This window comes from Suncus etruscus, chromosome 5 (genome assembly GCF_024139225.1).
Source record: "Suncus etruscus isolate mSunEtr1 chromosome 5, mSunEtr1.pri.cur, whole genome shotgun sequence".
Classification (NCBI taxonomy): Eukaryota; Metazoa; Chordata; class Mammalia; order Eulipotyphla; family Soricidae; genus Suncus; species Suncus etruscus.
In genome coordinates, this window is record NC_064852.1 from 127,262,612 (window position 1) to 127,284,966 (window position 22,355).

The 22,355-nt window shown below is 34.0% G+C and overlaps 1 protein-coding gene across 1 annotated transcript in view; it reads left to right on the forward strand.

The window, feature by feature from the left end:
* TMEFF2 (transmembrane protein with EGF like and two follistatin like domains 2) overlaps positions 1-21,711 on the forward strand; it is a 277,043-nt gene extending 255,332 nt beyond the window's left edge. Inside the window, exons 8-10 of the mRNA XM_049773277.1 lie at positions 15,705-15,828; positions 17,731-17,889; positions 21,383-21,711. Of these exons, the coding sequence (XP_049629234.1) occupies positions 15,705-15,828; positions 17,731-17,889; positions 21,383-21,479 (380 nt within the window). The 3' untranslated portion in view covers positions 21,480-21,711. The remainder of the gene's footprint in view (positions 1-15,704; positions 15,829-17,730; positions 17,890-21,382) is intronic.
* The last annotated feature ends 644 nt before the right edge of the window (positions 21,712-22,355 follow it).

Genomic DNA, 22,355 nt, shown 5'->3' on the forward strand with positions numbered 1-22,355 from the left:
CCCACCGCCCCTATAAATCCTCCAATTTAGATGTTAAATTTTGTCTCATATTTTGTACATTCCCACTTTCTCGAAATTAGATTGCCATCTCTCTTTCAAGAGAGAAACTGCTTGAGTTGCAAATGTACACCATATATCTTTAGCATTTGGCACAGAAGAGGAGCTAGCTCAATTTTTTTTAGAAATGACTCAATATTCTTCAAAGAAATTAGTAAACTAGTGAATGAACTATATGGGAGGACAAGTGCCTAATAAAATCCTCAAAGGATCCAGTATGTTTCTCACTTTCTCTGAATCTAAAATGCTACACAAACCACCAATAAAAAGCTCTGGGCTTAATTACAACAAGAAATAATAATTTTTGTTTAAAGGGACTGTCTTCTTATCTTTGAACATAGCCATTTTGTCTTTTTGTATTTCAAAACAAATAATTCCCTGTAAGTTTCAACTCCAACTGCTAGCTGTATAGTACCTAATGGATAAAATAGGTATTTGACTCTCTCCAAATTCAAATTTGTACATGTTTTATAACCCCTATCGATTCCTTGAGTGATTAACTGTGTACTTGAAGAGTGTAAATTATACACTGGGAAATATCTTAGACCTGTTAAAAGGTAAAGTAACACTATGAGACCACAAAGTACCATTTAGTTAATAACAAATTCCAAACCCTAAATGCTGTCCAAGTGGAATGAAGCTGTTAAGATCCACACCTCGACTTTATTTCTAGAGCAGTTTTTACACTAAAAGTTATCACTGACTAGAAATTAAGGGAATGCCAGAATCAAGTCATTTGTTCAAATGGAAGGGAGAAAGAGAATCAATTCAGAACTATTATGAATATGTGAAAAATGGATGATCTGATTTCAAAAGGATTTGCACCTGGCACTTCAAATGCAATAAAAAAGTAATGAGGATGGAATATTTTTAAATAAGAGGTGATACATAAACTAAGCATCTCTTTTAAATAATTTGGCATGGCCTAGTAATGTCTGTTATTTGCATTTTAACATTAGTTAAAATGCAGATAGAAATCATATGGGGAATTGTACCTCAGAGGGACACTAGGGTCCTTTTTGTTGAAAAGATCAATCATGCCAATTGTTTCTTGGTTATTTGCTTCTTCATAGAAAAGATCAAGTGCAGCAGCATTTTTTGTGTGGCAAAATGGGCAATGTAAGATAACTTACTTTCTTAAAAGATGAATGATGATTAATGCAGTCCCTTCCATAAAAGTACAGTGGTTGTTGATATTGTTTTACACACCTTCATCTTTATAGTGTGCTGTAACTATGAAGGAACACATAGACTCCAATAGACACTTTAAAGCAAGTTTGGAAGTGTTGGGAGATACTATTAATAATTATGCTGAGAAAACAAACAAAGCTAAGATAGTCTATATCACACATATAATTAAACTTGCAGATAATTTTTAATAATTATGTGTATCTGATTTAGACTAAAATAAGAGTTTCATTATTTTACTATATTTTGGTTTGGGCAGCAAACCTGGCAGTGTTGAGATGTTACTCCTGGATCAGTGCTCAGAGGTCACCATGACAGTAGTTTGGGGTCCTGTGGATCAAAATGCAGTGCTGAGGATCAAAATCAGGCCTCCTATAGGTAAAGCATTTTCCCCAAACCAATGAGTTAGGAACTCTGGGTCCATAAACTTATCGATTATTGGTTTTAAGGCCACATCTTGTATTTGAGGTTTACACCGGTTTCTGTGCTCAGGGATCACTCCTGGTGATGCTTGGAAAACCATATTAAGTACTGAGGATCATGATAGGATCAGTCGTACTTAAGACAAGCTCTGTAACCCCTATACTATCTCTCTAGGTTTCAAAGTTTAGTTATTAAAGTGGTGGCAGTATTAGTTAGCTTGGACTGCTATAACCATATGTCACTGCTGTAAGCTGGGCACCTTAAAATAAGAAGGATGTATCATCTCACACTCCTGGAGGCTAAACATATACAATTAACATTTTACAGGATCATATTGTCTTGGGGGTTTAAAAAGTAAAATACTTTCTGGTTGTTTCCAATTCCTTCTGAACTCTGCATTCATTAACAATATTCCTTTAATCTTTGCCCTCTTCTTCTTTTATCTTTATGTCTTCACATAGTTTTTGTTTATAATAAAAGCACTCATTAGATTTAGAACTCACTCTAAAGGAATCCTAACTATCCTTGATCTTATCTAAATCTTGTTGATTTTTTTTTAAATAAAGTCCACTCTGAAATTCCAAGTATATGGTTGCATTTGGTCACTATTCCACCCATGACAACATCTAATGAAATGGTTCATTTTTATTTCCCAAATGATTATTTTATCAAAAATCCATATAAGGTTTTATTCCTAAAATAAAAGTATAGTAGTGAATGTTATTGAACAATTGTGAATATTTATGAAAAGACTTTCATTAATATTATCAAATATCTATGGATAAGCTAAGTAGAAAGAACATTTTGAAATATATAAAGCATTCATTATCATACCATTAAATGGTCTATTTTAAAAATATTACCACTATCAATAATTTCTACTTAAATTCAAAGATACGTAATTAATATACATATGCAGAATATGACAGAATATCCTCCAAATGGTAACTATTCAACATTAAACTATTTAAGATCTGTGCTCTCTTCAATAATTACTTCTAGATGGGAATAAGTTATAGTAATGCAAAGAAGTCACTTTTCTTGCATCCAGTTGACCTAGATTCAATCTCTTGCACTCTAAATAGTCCTGCAATTTGTACCTTTGTGAATCCTGGAGGTAGACCAAGAGTAAAATCTGAGCACCACCAATTGTGGACCCAAACAAATGAACAAAAAGAACTGAATTAATTCTGGGGGTGAGAAATGGAGCAAAGGCTTGGTGCACTTTGCAGGCAAGAGGTCCAAGTTCAATCCCTTGGACCACATAATCTCCCAATTACTGTGTGGAATGATCCCACCAAAAGGCAAAATACATAAATTACTTTTTAGTGAATTCTCTAAAGTATCTTGATTTAGTTAATTCCATGACTTTATTTTACGACTAGAGCACTAGTCATAGCTTTTTTTTTTATCACCTAGAGCGCTAAAAGAAAATGTCAAAGCAACCTTCAGAATTTCACAGCAAAATTAGCTACAATAGTCTCTTATATTGTTTTGTCTTATTGAATATTAGAAGAAAAGGCATAATTTCTAGCTGTTTTAATAGGAATCATTTACATGATTTTGGTCAGGTTTGTAGAAAAGATAGTCTTAAGAGACAGCTAAATTTGAAAAAATATCACCATAGGCCAGCACTTATTCATGCCTATTTGGAATTTGAATTATACAAAATTAATAGTTTGTTCTGCATCTTTTAAGAAATATGCTTGCCTTACATTCTGACCTAGTTTTGATCCCTAGCATCAAATATATTCCCCTAGCTCCCTCAGGAGTGATTCCTAAATGCAAGGAATAACCCCTGAGCACCACTAGGTGTGGCCACAAAACAACAACAACAGCAAACAAACTTCATTTGTTTTCACACAGAAAGTTCTCATTGCTAGTTTGTTAATTATCTAGGAAATATACTAAAGAAGCCTAAAAAAATTTAAAAGTTGGTCTTAAGATTTTGGAGATTTGACCTTTAAAAGATTCTCATAGATGTTTATTTTTGTTCTAAGCACAAATTCTACTCTCCAAGTGGTGTTTTTAGATGAAGCTAAGACTTTCTAAAATAAATTGTTTAGGGACAAACAAGATAGTGGAGAAAGTTTTTTGAATTTTCAGCAAACTCGTTGTGGAAAGGTAAAGAACTTTGGCCAAATCAATTGCTCACACATGTATGGATATGTATGGATATGGAATCAAGATTAGTAATTTATAGACAAGGAATGAAGCCAAAACTATGAGATCGTTCTAGGGGAAGAAAAACCTAGTATCCTGGGCAACAGAAAAATCTCACATTAATTGGCCAAAACAATGGATGAGGAGAGATACCTTAGTATTATGAATATTGTACTTGAAATAATTTAGCATTGGAATTTCTCTGGGGTATTTGTTTTTTCTTCTCTATTTTAAATGTTTAAAAATTATTGATTTAAAAACTATCATTTACAAGGTTGTTCATAATACAGTATTTTTCAAAGTTACAAAGTTTTTCATAATTGAGTTTCAGTCATGCAATTTCACCAATGTACATTTCCTACCACCAATGTCCCAGTCTCTCTCCAAATCTCCCCTACCCTCTCCTAACTTGTGTGGCAGTCCCCTCCTCCTCCTCTTCTTCCTCTTCCTCTTCCTCCTTTTTCTCTTCTTCTTCCTTCTTTCCTTCTTTCCTTCCTCTTCTTCTAACTCTTCCTTACTTTCTTCCTCCTCCTCCTCCTCGTCCTCCTTCTTCTTCTTCTTCCTCCTCCTCCTTCCCCTTTTCTTCCTCTTCTTCCTCCTCCTCCATTAAAGCTCAATTTTATTTTTTTGAGGAATATCAGTATTTTTTTCCAGAAGACTAAACAAGTGAGCATTTCCACCAGCAATGAATGAGAGCCTCTTTCTCCCTGCATTTATGCCAGGACTTGTTCTTTTTCAGGTGTTCAGGCTATGGTGTGAGATGTTGTATCATTGTTGTTTTCATTTTGCATATACCTAGTGATTAATGTTGTGGAACACTTTTTTCTTGTGCCTTTGGACCAACTTTATTTCTTCTTTGAGAAAATATCTCTTCATCTTTTCTTCACTTTAGTGGATGGGGTTAGATTTTTATTTTTTATTAAAGGCTACCAGTGCCTTATATATCTTAGATATTTATTCCTTATCTGATGGGTATGAGTGTGTATAGTTTTACCTATTCCATAAGTCATCTTTTTATCCTAGTCACCATTTCCTTTGCAGTAGCTTCTTAGTTTAATACAACCATTTGCTTATATTTGCTTCCATTTGCTTGATCAGTGGTGCATCATCTTTGAAGCTGCCTTTAATTCAGCTTAATGTTATAAAGTGTTCTGTCTACATCTTACTTTATGTACCTTATAGTTTCAGGTCTAATATCAAGGTCTTTAAACCATTTTGATTTGACTTTTGAACTAAATTTTCCCATAGACATAGAAGCTACATTGAAAATTTGATATAAATTTCATCTGAAATGCTAGAGAAATAGGTATGATCTCAAAACAAGTAGGAGGGGAGAAGATTAAAGGAAGGTAATGCTAGTAATGTGATGGGTACATCATCAATAATAAGAGGGAATACTCACATTACAAACAGAGAGAAAAACATAGGACAAGTCTCATAGTGTAAGACAAATTTTTTTGTTGTTGTTGAATATAAGAGTATAGGAATCTCTTATAGGTGAGAATAGAGAAGAGGAAATTAGAAACTAAATGACCTTTTTGGTAATAAATATGGTAATATTTTATGGTAATAATGGTAAAAATTAATTCCTTCAAGAAAATATTAGAAAAGGACACTGGGAATTGGTTTGATTTTGCAAATTTTTAAGCAGGATCATGACTCATTCCTCTTTTTTTATTTTTCTTCTAGAAAAACCTGGATTTAGCTTGAAATTTTTATTTGATAGGGTAAAAGTAGGGGTTCACAAAGAAATAGCAATGGTCTACTCAATGTGAGTTGCAGTAGAAATGCAGAGAAAAAAAAAACAAATCCGATATACATGTGTGTAAACACCATATAACTTGGTGTTTACTCCATTAGGCTTAAAAATGAAACAGGATTCTGTTTTGGATCCACAAAAGGAATAAATCAGTTTAAGATTGCTCAAGAAAGGTAATGAAGTTGAAATGCTGAGGGACACTAGGCGCTTTGTTATAAAACTAGGAAGCTATGGGGATCAGGAAATGATTCATAAATTAAGATGTATGCCTAGATTGCTCCCAATCCTGGGTCAATATCCAGAACCACGTGATTCCAAGAGCATCACAGAGTTCAGCCCTGAGATTCCAGCACCACTATGTTGTCCCTGATAATTCTCAACTCTGTTGGATGCTAATAGAGTGGTCAATGTAATTCTTGATACTTTGAGGCTTGAGCAATACTGTATCTTCCGGTACTTGCATGAATCACTGGCCAAAATTGCCATATAATTGCCATTTTGAATTGCACCAATAGTTTTGCACCATTAGGGCCCCAGGACTTTATGAATACAACTTAAGAGTTCCTTCTCACTCTTACCCCAAATACTGATGTTGTAAAGGTGAGATAAAAAATAAAAACAATTATCTGGAATAGCAAACCAGAATTTGGGAGCTAAAAATATTTGGCTGACCTAGAAATTATGGGTAAGTGTGAAAGTCCTCAGGGAGAATGTTTATGGGATAAAAAAAAAATTAAAGATTCAGTTGCAAGGGAAACTCTAGACAATAAAGAAACAACTGTAAAATATGAAGATGTAATGTTGAATGGAAACCCAGGAAAGGACAAACTCTTTGGTGCAGAGTGTGCTCAGCATTATGGCAGGAGAGGAAATGCCATGTGTGTGTGAGGGTCTGGGTTCTATGGCTGACAACAAAGAAAGAAAAATATTCCAAAGCAAGCAGTGACAACTAGATCAAATTATAGAGAAATTAGTTTAATAGAGGTCTTAGATAAGATTACTCCCTTTTACATCACAAATATTTATTGACCTTGATAAAATCATTTTCTCTCAAGGCATGAACAGGTAACAATTGGTTAGAGTCCATAGAAGTTAATACATGTAATAATGAATAGGAAAAGACAATTTTTTTTTCCTTTTTGGGCCACACCCAGTGATACTCACTGGCTACTCCTGGCTATGTGCTAAGAAATAACTTCTGGCTGGGGGACCATATGGGACACCAGGGGGATCGAACCATGGTCTGTCCTAGGTTAGCGCATGCAAGGCAAATATCTTACTGCTTACACCACTGCTCTGGCCCCCAAGACAAGTCTCTTGTCTGAAAAGATAAGAGTCAAGGCATTTGCTTTGCACATGGCCAACCTGAGTTCTATTTCCTGGCACTATGTATGATCTCTTGAACCCCACCAAGAGTGATTCCTGAAAACAGAGCCAGAAGTATACCCTACAATTGCCCTGTGTGATGGTCTTAAAAAAACAGAAGACATTTCTTTGTCAGGAGAAATGAGACAAGAGGTATGTCTGAGAAGTACATAGAGAGGGGTTATAAAATTCTATTTACTTAGGAAGTCTATGTAAATGCTGACAAAGAGTGAAGGTGAGTGGAACATACAGTAGAAAAAAGAAATTTATTAATTTAGCTGAGGACGATGGAGGAGTTGAGGTCCATCATGGCTTTGCCTGAGACAAGCTACCTCCACTGGCATAGAATTGCCAATAATAATAATTAAAATGAAGTCAAGAACAACAATAGGATCCAGGAAGAATAAAGTATCAGGCATTATAGGAAAAAATAATAAGATATGGAAGCCATATGTCATCCCATGTTTTATTCATAACTGTGTCATACTCATATTATACTAAAAAAATTCCTGGCTTTGACTAGAGTTATGCTTATCAATTGTGTAAATTTCTAAGGCACATAAATAAACCTATTTGTGTTTCTGTTGTCTCCTCTACATAAAATAGAATTATTATAAATCTACTTTTATGACTAATGAGAAAAACATTTTTGAGTTAAATATTAGAAATATGGAAAGAAGGTTGTAGATTCACAAATAATTATAGATGTGTTATTGATATCGTGTCTGGAGGATGTTTAGAAAATAATGAGGAAAATTATGGGGAGGTAACCAATCCTATTTATCTTAACTATTTCTGTATATGCAGCTTCTATTAGAAAAAGCAGTTTAACTTAGATCGTCAGGAAGTAAAAGCAGACAGACTCTGAACTGTTTATTTCCTAAGTCAAGATTTTTAGCCTGTGATGAAGAAATACACTGAAATTACTAGCCAAGAAAAGTTTAGGGTCCAGAGAGGTAGCATGGCGAGTATGGTGCTTGACTTGCCTGCAGCCCACCCAGGTTTGATCTTTGGCATCACATTAGATACCTCCCAAAACTTTGCCAGGAGTGATCCCAGATTTCAGAGCCAGGAATAAGTACTGAGCATCACTGGGTATGACCACAAAACCAAAGAAAAATAATAAAACCAAAAAATATCCAAATTCAGCTCAAAACAAAAGAAAGAAGGATAGTCTTATCATAAAATGGTTTCCACTACTTTATTCTTCTTCCACGTTGATAGTAATCTTTGTTTTTTGAGGAGCAGTTTGCAATAGAAGATAGAGGCAGTGCAAGCTCAGTGGGGAGAGTGACAGTAAATTGCCCCAAATAAGCTTAAGGCAACTCCTGCTCAGCCTCCTGAGAGGCTAATGAACCGCGAATCCCACCCTCATCCCAAGGCCTGATATTTACGAAGTGCTGTCAAAGACATTGAAAGTTCCATAAAATAATATATTTTTCAGAGGTCTTATAAAAACGAAATTCTCTAAACCTATAGGAGTTACCCACTTGCTGAGAGTTAATAAGCTCTTGGCTGAATGGTGAAGTTTGCAAAGGATCATTAGAGGTAAAGTATCTTTTCTCCCAGTCTCCTGGTCTCTTCCCTCTTGTAAGAGCTTTGCCTTCTGAAACCAGGCAATGGACAATTGGCTAACGAGTTTCTTAGTTAATTCTTTTCTTTTTTTGGGAGGGACACACCCGTTTGATGCTCAGGGGTTACTCCTGGCTAAGCGCTCAGAAATTGCCCTTGGCTTGGGGAGATCATATGGGACTCCTGGGGATCGAACCGCGGTCCTTCCTTGGCTAGCGCTTGCAAGGCAGTCACCTCACAGGCCCCAGTTAATTCTTAATAATAACAGTTTCCCCCCTGGCGGTCCAGAATTTCTAGCAAAAATCTTTCCAGGTCTTGTGATGCCAACATCTTTGGATTATGATCATTGTATTTGAATGTCATAAATCAAAATTACCAGTTTATCTTCCAAGATTTCAGAGATTTCTCAGCTTTTATCTATGTAAATACATTACCACAGAAGCTGAGATAATAAAAGCCTATGAAATAATCATCCAGTATCGTTGCATTTCAATCACTCCATTCTCCAAATTACCATGCATATATCAGATGCTGTTACTTTTTCTCCAATTTAAATTTAAGCCATTCTTGAATAATGCCATCAAGACCTTGTGTGAAAATATAGTAACAGGAAGCTAGTTTTCTTTCACTTTATTTAAATATATGTCCAAGAAGAATATTTATATGTGCAAGCAGAAATATGGATTTTATATTTTATACTGTTGTCTTCTCTATGGGAGAATTTCTCTCCATTCCCATCCATCTTGTTCCAAATCATATCCATTTGTAATTAGCAATGTCTAGAATCCAACTAGTTACAATTGCTCTTTGAAAAATATAGAATTCTGGAGACCAGAGAGATAGCACAGCAGTAGAGCATTTGCCTTGCACATAGCAGATCAGGAGGGACTGTGGTTTGAATCCTGTATGCCCCACCCCACCCCCGTGCCTGCCAAGAGCTATTTATGAGCACAAAGCCAGGAGCAACCTCTGAGCACTGCTGGATGTGACCCCAAAAATCAAAAAAACAAAAAAAAGAAAGAAAAAAATGTAGAATTAGTTGTACGGAAAAAAAGAATATATAGCATTTGAAGGACTTTTTCTGTATTGAAGTTATTTTTTTAAATATTTAACAGAGATTAAATAACTAGAATGTGTAATTAGATCTTTGCTGTTCACAACACTGGAGAATAAATTACATCCTTAAATGCTTCCATGTTTCTTTTGCTAGCAGTTAGTTTTAGCCAGAATGCTCACATAAGTCTGTCCAAGAGGCTTAAAAAATAAGAGACTTTTATCTATGCATCTGTGCCTTCATGAAACTATGACAGCAGGTGAGGCTATTATGGAATTTGTTAAGTTACAAGAACTCATACGGCAATATATTCAAGCCCGTTCAATAGGAACACTTTTCTGTCTTTAAGAAAAACTGCTGTTGCAATTCTAGCCTGATATGAAGCTTTCCTGCAAATTCATATGTTTATACCTGATAAGATAAGGAAAGAAAAATTGTAAGAATTGTATGTCTTCTTTGAAACCAACTCTACTCAATAACAGGACAATAATAACTTGGCTTCTAAATGTGTAATTTGTTTCTGTCCCAGCAGAATATAAATATAATGAAAAGAAAGTAATGGTTTTCTTTAGTAGTTGTCTCAATGAAATTATTTTCCCATTACTTTGAAAAAAAAAAAGGTGAGTAGAAAGGTAAAAAAAAGTAAATCTAGTAATCACAACAGGCTTGCAATATATGAATATATCAATGTTAGAGTTTCTTGTTCTATTATTAAAATTAAAAGCTGAATTATGCATAAGTATATTTAAAATGAAAGTTTGTGACTGTTAGAAAAGTGTGTTACATTTTGTGTGACCACAGGAAAAATAGCTGAAAAGAGAACAAACCAAACTATTCAGAACCATAAATTTGTCAAGATTTCTTATGATGCTAAATTTGAATTAAAAAGCTTTTGGTTTCCCAAAAGTAAATTATGTTAAAACAGTAAAGTAAATCTCTTAACATAAAGATCATGTTCTCCTAGAATGTATAAATGATACCCACAGTAAATATTTAAGATATTTTAAATTTTCTGAAAATTAAATGTCCCCATAATTAGGCAAACTAATTTCTTTTGCTTAGTATATCTAAGTAATGTCATAATTCTCTATTTAATTTTAGCAGTATATCATATATTTTATAATAAAATTAGTAAGTATAATTAATAATTTCAAAAGTAATTCTTAGCAGTAGAAGTAAAGACTACTTTTAAAGGTCAAAATAGTGGAGTAAATTAATTGACCACAAAGCAGTAATAACTTAAGAAATACTTAGAAATTGGGGCCGGGCGGTGGCGCTGGAGGTAAGGTGCCTGCCTTGCCTGCCTGCGCTAGCCTAGGACGGACCGCGGTTCGATCCCCCGGCGTCCCATATGGTCCCCCAAGAAGCCAGGAGCAACTTCTGAGCGCATAGCCAGGAGTAACCCCTGAGCATCACAGGGTGTGGCCCAAAAACCAAAAAAAAAAAAAAAAAGAAATACTTAGAAATAGAGGACCCTTTTAACAGCCTAAACCATGTCTGTTCCCATATAACTCATTCTCCACTAAACAGCTCTAGTTGCTTGAAAATGAAGTAATAGAGATCTGTAAAATTGCCACTAATTCTGGATATTTTCTCTAGTTTAAAATATCTCCAGCTTACTCTGATACATTTACACAGAATCAAAATGTGTAATTGGCACTGTAATGAATATCTGCGTACATACATACATTCACACAATACATACATATATCCTTAATCTATGTGAAGTAATGCTAAATCCAGAGAATTATAATATGATATGCTTCCAAAATACCTACTGGAGGTTGGAGTAATAGCACAATGGGTAAAGGTAGACGGTATTTGCCTTGCTCTACAGCCAACCCAGATTTGATACCGGGCATCCCAGGTGGTCCCTGGAGCCTGCCAAAAGTAAATTCTGAGCATAGAGTCAGGAGCAATCCCTGAGTGCTGAGTGTACCTTGAGAAATAAAACAAAGAACAAGAGACCTTCCACACAGTAAAGTACTATAAATCAGTTTTTTGCTCCAATGTGAAACTTCTAAGATACAGGAATTGAGTAAAACTGAAAGCTGCAAACTGCTGCTCCAAATGATGTTCAGAAACGCAGGACAAACAATTCACTCAGACCGAATACATAACTGTCAAACTAATATGATATTCAGGGGGTGCTGTCAAAATCATTTGCAATTGTAGGCGACTCGGAAGTCAAATTGTCTGACTGTTCAGAGACAGAGCATCCAAATAAGCATATGGACTGAGTGTTTAATAGCACCAATACTGAGAGGCGAGTGCAAAATTAAATTTCTTCACCTGGACTTGAAGCTTTCCAGTTCAAGTTTTCCTCCCAGTGCACATCCCAAGTTGACACCACTTGACTTTCAGAAACACCTTTTATGAAACTCTAACCTTTACCTTAAGGGAAACATTTGGGGAAGAGAAGAAATGGAAGACAGAACTGATGCTACTCAGGGTCTACTACTAATTCTATGCTAAGGGATCACACCTGGCAATGATCAGGGACCCATATGTGGTGGCAGAGATCCAACCTAGTTTGGCTGTGTGCAAAGCAAGTGCCTTACCCTTTTATTATATCTCTCACTCACCAGACAGAGTTTAGCTATACCTCACAATGTCATGTCTCTGTTATGATCAATGCTGTGTTGCTTTGATAGATTGAATGTATAAATGCCATCTTTTCAGCTTTGGGGAAAGCAGGTAGGGGCAATAATAAGCACACACAAACATACTTGCTTTGGGCTGTATTTATTTCAGTGTTTGAATCACCTTGCCTGACTCTGCCCTTTCCTTTTGCTTACTTGCTTTGCTTTGTGATAAGGCGAGACCTTGCTATTTCCCATCCTTCATCTCTTTGACTTCTCTTTTATTCCCTGTGAACATGAGGAAGGAAACAATATGTGTTGGAAACAATGCATGTGGATCTGGTCTTCTGCTTCTCTAGTTCTTGACTACAGTGTTGGCTTTCAGTAGACATGTATTCTTATTTACTCTGCCACAAAATTCTCAAACTATAAATAAATTTGTTTCTTAAAACGGTCAGGATATACTTAGTAATAATTCATTTGTAAACAATTTAGCCAAAGTACTGTGGAGGATTTTAAACATCACCCCACCTCTCAGGAGAAAGACTACAGTTCTCATCCTTAACTTCTTTATAAATGTAAGAGCGGAATTTACTTCTAAATTGTTTGTCACTGTTATAAAGATAACAAAAGAAACTTTTGTTTATAAAGAAACTTTCAAAGTATCGTTTTTATACCGTAAAATATTTAAATGCTTCAGTATTCTTTGATTACCTATGCACACATATCAGAAAGCAACTACCATAATCCTTATGCATATTTGGTAGGGGATATTAGATTTTCTGTACTCTTCTAATATCCTTAAATCTCATTTCTAAAACTCATGTATTACATTACTAAAAATGGATATATATTCAGGTTTTCTATTAACTGGTTTACATGGCTGGATTGACTATAAATTTGTTGACATATATTGATGATTCTTCATTTTCTTGCCTAGGGATCATTTCTGCTACTCATTTATTTTCAATCTTTCTACTTTCTAGTTTGACAGTATCCTATGAAAGAGCACTCCACGCTCATAAGGAATGGTGTAAACTAATTAGTATATTTTATGATGGAAACTGTTTCCCTCCCATGTGATCAGTCTATCTGTGTAATAAACTTGGTTTTAAAAAAATACACAGCTCTTACCCTAACAAGGCAATAGCCTTCCTCAAATCACCTCTTATGTTGCCCTTGGACTTCATTTTCTACTGGTGAATATGGTATAACTCCAGATAACAGGCAGTATGTTTGAGAGGCAGCATGAGAAATAAAATACTATAAAAATGGATTTTGCATTAAGAAAATTCTTAATCTTCTCAGGCAACTGACAGAAAGAAAAATAGCCCTAATAAAATGTGTTCTAAAAAAATACTACAACAGAAAACTCACGGTGTATCATGGAAATTTAAGGAACTTACAGAAAATCCCCTGCATGCAGGTGTGCAGAAGCACTGATGAGTTACTAACGAACACTAAATAGATGTGTTGAATAGTCTGTTATGGGAAGAAGATCCAGAAATAAGAGTGAAAATCAGTGCTGGTTCATTACATCAGCAGTGATGCCCACAAACCCACTGCTAAAAATGCCTTTAAGCAGCAGGTGCATAGCTTCACTGTGTTAGCTTGTAACCCCCCGGCTGTGGCACAGAGCGAAGCCAATGTTCTCTATGGATTCATGAATGACCAAAACCTATCTCAAGGTGCATTTAAAACCACGATTGCTCCTCCTCCACTTTATGCAAATGTTCCATATGGAAAATTTAACTCAACATTATATACTTTAATTTGGGTGTTCTTGCTTATCATGGATACAATTTGTGACCCGATATACCATGACATGAAATTTTATTGTAGCCGAAAGGAAAGTTCTGCACATCTTTAATCATTTCCTTAGAAATAATTCACTTGTTGAATAAAATTAATAAAAATAACCCTTACAATGTGTAAAAATATTACCTACACAGTTGATATGTCTGAGGAATTATACTCAGGTAATTTAAATGCCATCTCGTGTCTTGACTGTAATCATTTAAGGCATTTATCAATGTAGGTATGTAATTTAAGGTATTAGCAATTCATTTCAAATTTCAATCTTTTGCATATGATTACTAAACATTAAGATATAAGAATTTGGTAGCACATCTTAAATACAAAGTATTTTTGAGTTGATAATTTCAAAAGTAGATTTGAGAAATTAATCATCCTTGATATTAATAATAATGATACAAATGTTCTATAAGACTATAGCCATATATAGAAATTATATATATATATACATAAAGAAAAATTTATTTACTTGGGAGTACTGAGAGCTGACTTCTGGTTCCAAACTCAGGGTTCACTTCTAGTAGGGGTAGGAGGGACAATATAGGGTGTTGGTGATTGAATCTACATCAGCCACTTTGACCTGGCAAATACCTGGCCCATGACTAGTCTCTCTACCATTTTAATACATCTATATAAAGAATTAAAAGAAATCTAGGGTAGACATAACACACATTAACCAAATTTATCTTAGCTAAAAATGTTTAGGAATAAATATGTTAGTAACTGCAAAAACATGAGAAAACAGCATTTTGATACAAAGAGAAGAGAACTTTATAGGACATAATTATTTTCTTTATTATGCATCTTGATTTTATGTAAATCATTAACATAAACTTAATAGTAGGCCATAGAACATATTCCTAGGATTCAGTATGTACCATTAGTATCTATAAAAAAAAAAAGAAAGAGATTTGCTTTTCCAATAGATTTATTTTGGCACTAAGAAATTGTAGGGATGGGGCCGGGTAGGTGGCGCTGGAGGTAAGGTGTCTGCCTTGCAAGCGCTAGCCAAGGAAGGACCTCGGTTCGATCCCCCGGCGTCCCATATGGTCCACCCAAGCCAGGGGCGATTTCTGAGCACATAGCCAGGAGTAACCCCTGAGCGTCAAACGGGTGTGGCCCAAAAACCAAAAAAAAAAAAAAAAAAAAAAAAAAAAAAAAAAAGAAATTGTAGGGATGCTAGTAAAATTCATGTTCAGAGTATATGAAAAAGTCTGAAAGAACACATTTGTTGAAATTTGCATTTCGTTACAAAAATGTCTGTTTAACAATTGAACACAGGCATATTTAAAATTTTAAACTCACTCTTTGAAAAAATAAAAAATATCACGGAGCTCAAACAACTTGGGTTTAGGGACATTATGCTTGGCTTTCAAATTCAAAAAAAATAGTTTTTTTTAAATTATTTTATGATCAGTGTAGAGTCTTTACACAAGGAAAATTAAAGCTGTCTGACAACTCATTGAAACATCACTGGCTCTTAAAGATGTAGGAAATTACATAAAAGCATGAAAAGCACAGGGTAATTTTGCAGTTTCATCTCTAAACACAAATTGTAAAGATGCCTGTCTTTCAATTCTTTCTTCCTCTTTCTTCTGAAAGCAGGGCCTTTAGTTCTTGCCCTTTTAAATACCTTTGCCTACTGTAGCTTTGCTTCTTAATGTACTGGTTGATATTACTGAGCTAAGAAAGTATTTACAGGGGATGCTTTTATCTGTATTCACAGAGAATGCTAACAAACTAGAAGAAAGTGCCCGAGAACACCACATCCCTTGCCCAGAACATTACAATGGCTTCTGCATGCATGGAAAATGCGAACATTCTGTCAATATGCAGGAGCCATCTTGCAGGTAATGTTTCTCACCCTTTTACTTCTAAAATGTATGGTGTGTAGACTTGAAAACAAAATTATGGTTGTGGAAAGAGATTTAGTAAGTTTTCCACCTGAATAGGTGGCCTGCAGGAAAACTTTCTGTTACCTTCCTACATATACACACTAAAAACACACATGTATACAACACACACACAAGCACATGCACTTATCTACCAAAACTAATAATAAATGAATATGCTTCATATGTCCAAGTGTTTTGCAACATGTCATCTTTAGGTATAGTCTTCAAGTCGAATTAAATTACATTTTAGGCATAACATGCATCTTAAAGATTCTGCAAGAAATGTCTATAAAGTTACACATACCTGCTATTTGTTTCTGTTGGGTTTTTTTTTTAATTGGTTGGTTTTTGGTTTGGGGGGGTCACACCCAGTGGCACTCAGGGTTAACTCTTGGCTCTGCATTCAGAAGTTTCTCCTTGAAGGATTGGGGACTATATAGGATGCCTGGGATTGAACCTGGGTCAGCTGGGTGCAAGGCAAGTGCCTTACCTACTGTGCTATCACTCCAGCCCCACAAGTACCTTTGTTTTATTCACTATTCCTTCCTACACACAGAACAATGCCAGGCACTTGGTAAATATTTATCAAGCAAGTGAATGATAAGGCCTTACCTTACATTAGATAACACAATTGTTCCCAATAAAGTATCTTTTTAAAAGTCCTCTGGGTCTTATAAATAGCGATTTTGATTTTGCTAGGCTCAGACATTTTTTAAGTGGCTCTAATAATCACAAGCTTTTTGTAATGAAATTGTTCACTCCCCCACTTAGACTCATGCTCAGTTAAGAAAAGAAGTTGTTGCATGGGTTTAGTTCATAAATGTGAATATCTGCTGAATAGTCATGGTAGAAGTTAATTGTGTCAGAGATGGCAAAGAGAAAAAACAAATATATTTTTATTAAAGGATTATATAAACAACAAAGTAGGTTGATAAATTTGTTGTAATATGATATGAAGAGTTTCTATTTTCCTCTCTCCTTTGCTTTCTCCTCTTTCTCATGCATGCATACACATATGCACACACACAAACACACACACATATACACACACTCACAAGAACTTACTTGAATGCTTTACTTTGCTGCTGCACTTTCCTTCCAGTGAAACTGGAGGGAAAAACTGCACAAACCTGAGATTCACTCCTACTGTCCCGTCATCCTCAGCAAAACCGTTATTAAACTCCTCTGATGCAAAGAGAAAAACTTATAGGAATTCAGCTACAAGGATTTCAAATCTATGTTCATAATTATTTGTACAAAGTCAGCAAAAAATTGATCCATTTAGTACTTTTTTAAATCTAAGTGGGTTTATTGTATTACCAAATGCTAATTTTACTACAAGTTTACAAGTTTTCTACCTACAATTTCTGTTGGAGGTGTATATTAGGGGTGGAATTTGTTATTAGATAAAAAATACGACCTAATTTCTCAGAATTCTATCATCTTTTATACAAATTCTCCTAGACTCTCTAATATAAATAGACAAATTATTGATGACTAAATTATTACTCTTTGTGTTCCTCTTCTAGCATATATTTTTCAAAAATTTTTCTATCATAAGAATTTATTATTATAAGAATAAAGGAAATTGTACATCTTTCAAACCTGAAACACACAAAGCATCACATTTTTAATTTATTTTTAATATTATCTTTATTTAAACACAGTGATTACAAACATGACTATAGTTGGATTTCAGTCACATTTAAGATAAGGAGTTGATAACCACATCTACCAAGTAATATTTGGAGAGATGCCAGAATGGCAATAAGATAAATGTGTATCAGTCAACTATAAAAGTTGCAGCTATTTGAGAACAACAGTTGCAGCTAACTGGAACACTGCCATTTCTTCCAGGTGTGATGCAGGTTATACTGGACAGCACTGTGAAAAAAAAGACTACAGCGTTCTCTATGTTGTTCCCGGCCCGGTCCGGTTTCAGTATGTCTTAATTGCAGCTGTGATTGGAACAATTCAGATTGCTGTCATCTGCGTGGTGGTCCTCTGTATCACAAGGTCAGTAACCATACTCAGTGGCCACTCAGAGCAATATATTTTTTTTCTTTTTTGATCTTATTCAGACCTTCCAAATGGTGAATCCTTTTTATGGAATCCCTAGAGTTCTATTTTCTCCTGATCAAAACATTTGAAAGTCAGATGAAAGGATTCATTTTTATGCTATCATAATACAAACTAGTTTTCATGTTTTTGCATATTGAGGAGGATTTACTTAAATTATGGAACTTTTTAACCTTTAATATGCAATACACCTTTGTTGAAATGTCTTTCTTCTTTAAATTAAAAAATAGTACTTTTCATTCAAACAACAATTTAAATGATCATTTTTCTTCTTTCTCAGATTTATATATATTTTTATATTTATATAAGAATATTTTTAGAGGGGGCTGGCAAGATAGCGCAGTAGTAGGGCACTTGCCTTGCACATAGCTGACCCAGGATGGACCTTGGTTGGATCCCCAGCATCCCATATAATTCCTCCAAGCCAGAAGCAATTTCTGAGCACATAGCCAGGAGTACCCACTGAGTATTACCAGATGTGACCCAAAAAACAAAAAAAAAATAAAATTTTAATATATTTTATATTTATATTATAAATATATATTTATATTTGTAAATGATATCAGAGTATATTTTATACAAGGTAGAGAAGAATATTAAATTATATCTCTTATTGTTACAACCTATATTTCTAAGTATAATGTACAGAAAGATGATTAAATTGGTATGAATTATATAAACAATACGTTTTCATCTTCATTTAAGAGTATCTTTTCATCATAAAATACAGATAAAATAATTATAATAAGAATTATTATATTATTTAGAAGATGGGTGGAAAAATACCACATACCTGACATTCTTTGTGTCAAATCCCAAGAATAGTCGAAGGGTAATGATGTCCTGGTTAAATAGGTTCAGATATATACTATCTCAAATTCTCCCATTCAAAAGGAACAAAAATAATGAATAATTAGTGATGTCATGAAGTAAAAGAATGAGAACAAATACTTGCTAAGCTGAATTGGTGCTTAAATTCATGGTAACCAATAATTGGATTCTCAACCTAAGTATTTTATATCTTTTATAACTAGAAAAGTTTTTGAGAGATACTTTTTCTGGCCTGATTTTATTCTCCTTGAGAAAAAAATTCCAAGGAAGTTTCTCAGGGTTTTTGCCAAATTCACAAGGCATTTAGATTTTCATCCATTGGTGGAGCATTACAGTAAATCAGAATGTTTTCCAAAAAAAAATTATTTTCAAAAGGCAAGAAAATAAAAGTATCATATATTTAGAAAATAAGAGCCATAATCTATCTCTGTATCTGTACTGCACTTTCTTCCTTGAAAATAAGTGTGGCATTTGCTCTTGAAAAAGACAAAATATGGTTCATAAATCCTTGCCTGGCCTAACGGCTTAAGGGAAGATCATTGACTAGAGCTGTGTGCAGCTGTAAGCCAAGTGGAGTTCATCAACTCTACTCTCACGTTTAGATGGCAAGTGAGTGAATGGATTATATTAAAATAGATTCTGGGGAACATAAAGAATTCAAGAAACCAAAATACAGAATGTTAAAAAAGATAAGGAAAAAATCTAAAATATGGAAAACTGTATATATTATTCTAGGATCTTATACCTACTAATAAGCAATATCAGCACATGAAAAATGTTTTTAATACCTAAATCTAAAATAATTTGATATTATACTTTATGCACTAACAAAAAAGTACGCTCTAAGTATGAAAATTGAGACATTGTTTTTAAGTTTTATTAGTTAACTTCATTCTTATGCATAAATGAAAGCATATGTAATATGTAAAGTCCTGTGTCCTCAGAAAGTCCATATATATATATGGCAAGGTATCGTATGTAGCACCTATAAATACATTTAGTAACATTATAAAAAGGGAACAACAATCCCTCTTTCTGGAGATAGGTACCATTCTAAGATAAAGATTGTGATAAGGTACCAAATTGCTGAACTTACATAACTGAATAAGACAGGCAGAAAAAACCTTAGTCCCAGAGTCCATCTATACACTTAATCATGCCCCAAACTACCCCTTGGCTGATCATACTGTTTTGTTTTCCAATTCTTAGGATGATGTAAACTTAGTTCCAAGTTAAAGCAAGTCATTTTCTCAAATTGCATGATTCTTTTCATTTTTCCACGTTAAAACATAGCCTCTAACTTAGTTTTAAAGCATAGATACAGCAAGATAAATAAATAAGTGTTATTGAAGTAGATTTTATAAATCCATTCAAGGCATCCAAGTTTTCTGCAGTCTTTCAGGGCTTTTGAAAGTCAATAAACTATTCTATTCCCAGTATAGGCTCATTTTATTTCTTGAAAATACTCTGTTTTAAAAGCAGACTTTCCAACCAGATCATTTTTCCTTCCTGAATGCTTCCCTGCCTACTAAGTCATCTTTGTTTCTAAAGCTCTATTTTTAAAAACCCTAGTTGCAAAACGATTTACAGAACCATCCCATCTAGAAATACCCACGTTCTCTAACATTTTCTCTTTACCTTTTTCTCATCTGGCCCTTCTCTTCTACTTTTTTTCTCCTTTACTTCTCATGTTTTTTCCCTAATTAATTTGCCCCCCCCTTTTTTTTTACAATTTGAGTTAAACATCTGCTCTCCTCTTAAATACAAAATAGGTAGATTAATGTGGACATTAAGAGACATGTTCTGAAATGAACAAGTTTTCTTGAAAAACTGAAATTTTTTCCCTTTCTATACCTATGTTCTGCTGGTTGGGAATGTGACGTTAGCACCATTGTTCCTTTTGATACTTACCCTCATATATATATAAATATATGTACATATATAACCACGTGTTTATATATGGCACTTACCTTAATTTTATTTTGTACAGACATTTATTTCAGAGGACAATATTTTATCAGAACTTTTAAAACTGTTGATTGATAATTAGTTTCTCATAAAAACGAAATTGCTTTAGCAATCACATTATATTTTCTAGTATAAATTTATAAAAATTATTTAATGATATTAAGCTAAACCAAAAAAATATAGCCCTTACCATTACATTTACATATCAATACTTGTTCACTTTGGTTTGATGGGATTTAAGCTTATAGTATTTGAATGTCAATATAGCAATTATTCCTAGGAGATTTAAACTATAAGATTGTTGTTGATGTTTAAACTGAGATTAAATGAAATTAGGACTTTTTTTATTACATTGTTCTGCATCATTCTTCGTGCAAATGAGTAAGCAGTTAGGGATAATGTCTATAACTTACACCTCTGTTCTGTGATTCTTAAAGACAACTGCAAGCAGAAGCAAAAAAAAAAGTAACTTTCTCAAAATTACCTTATCTTATACTTCTAATAAAAGTTCTCACCTGGAGTATTTTAAATGATATTCTTTATCCATAAATTCACTATGTGATTATAGGAGCAAACTTTAGGTAAAAGTACTGGACTAAGATTTGTAAACTTTCCAACTTCCAATTTCTAGGAAATGCCCCAGAAGCAACAGAATTCACAGACAGAAGCAGAATACAGGGCACTACAGTTCAGACAACACGACAAGAGCATCCACAAGGTTAATCTAAAGGGAGCATGATACACAGTGGCCGGACTGCCAAAAGTGTGGACTACACAATACAGTATTATAGAAAAAAGAATAAGAAAAGAGATCTACACATGTTGCCTTGCATTTGTGGTAATCTACACCAATGAAAACATGTACTACAGCTATATTTGATTATGTATGGATATATTTGAAATAGTATACATTGTCTTGATGTTTTTCTGTAATGTAAATAAACTATTTATATCACACAATATAGTTTTTTCTTTCCCATGTATTTGTTATATATAATAAATACTCAGTAATGAGAAAAATATTGGCATTCTTAAATTTGCGGTATCTCATAACTGTAAATATAATCAAGCTGGTACAAACTGTACTGATACTAATATTCATCTTTCTCCACATCCTGAGATATAAAAGTTTATAAAGTATTCCGTGGTTAGTTCTTGAGTGATTCCAAGATCAAGGGAAATGATGGTTATTGGAAAAGAGAAAAAATAATTTACTTTATATTGAGTGAGGATAATATATTTCAGTCTTTGAATCATCTCTGTTTCATCAACTTTCTTCCCTGGTCTTCCATTTTCATCCCCAGAGCAGAAAATTCACTGGCATATAAATTAAATCAAAGAAGAAGGGAAAGAAAAGTGCTTTATAACTCATAAAGGAGAGGTAAATAAGATATTGGTTTTTATTTGGAAAGCATCATAGAATTTTCCAGTTAACTACTTAGCAAGAGGTCCTGAACAAGTTACATATTAGGGCTATACAGCATAAAATATATCCCATATATGTAAGTAAAATTAGCAACTATAGGAGAGAAACTTAATATCATCAGTAATGTGAAACCAAAAATCACAAATTATCAGAGAACCTTGTTATATTTAAAGTCTAT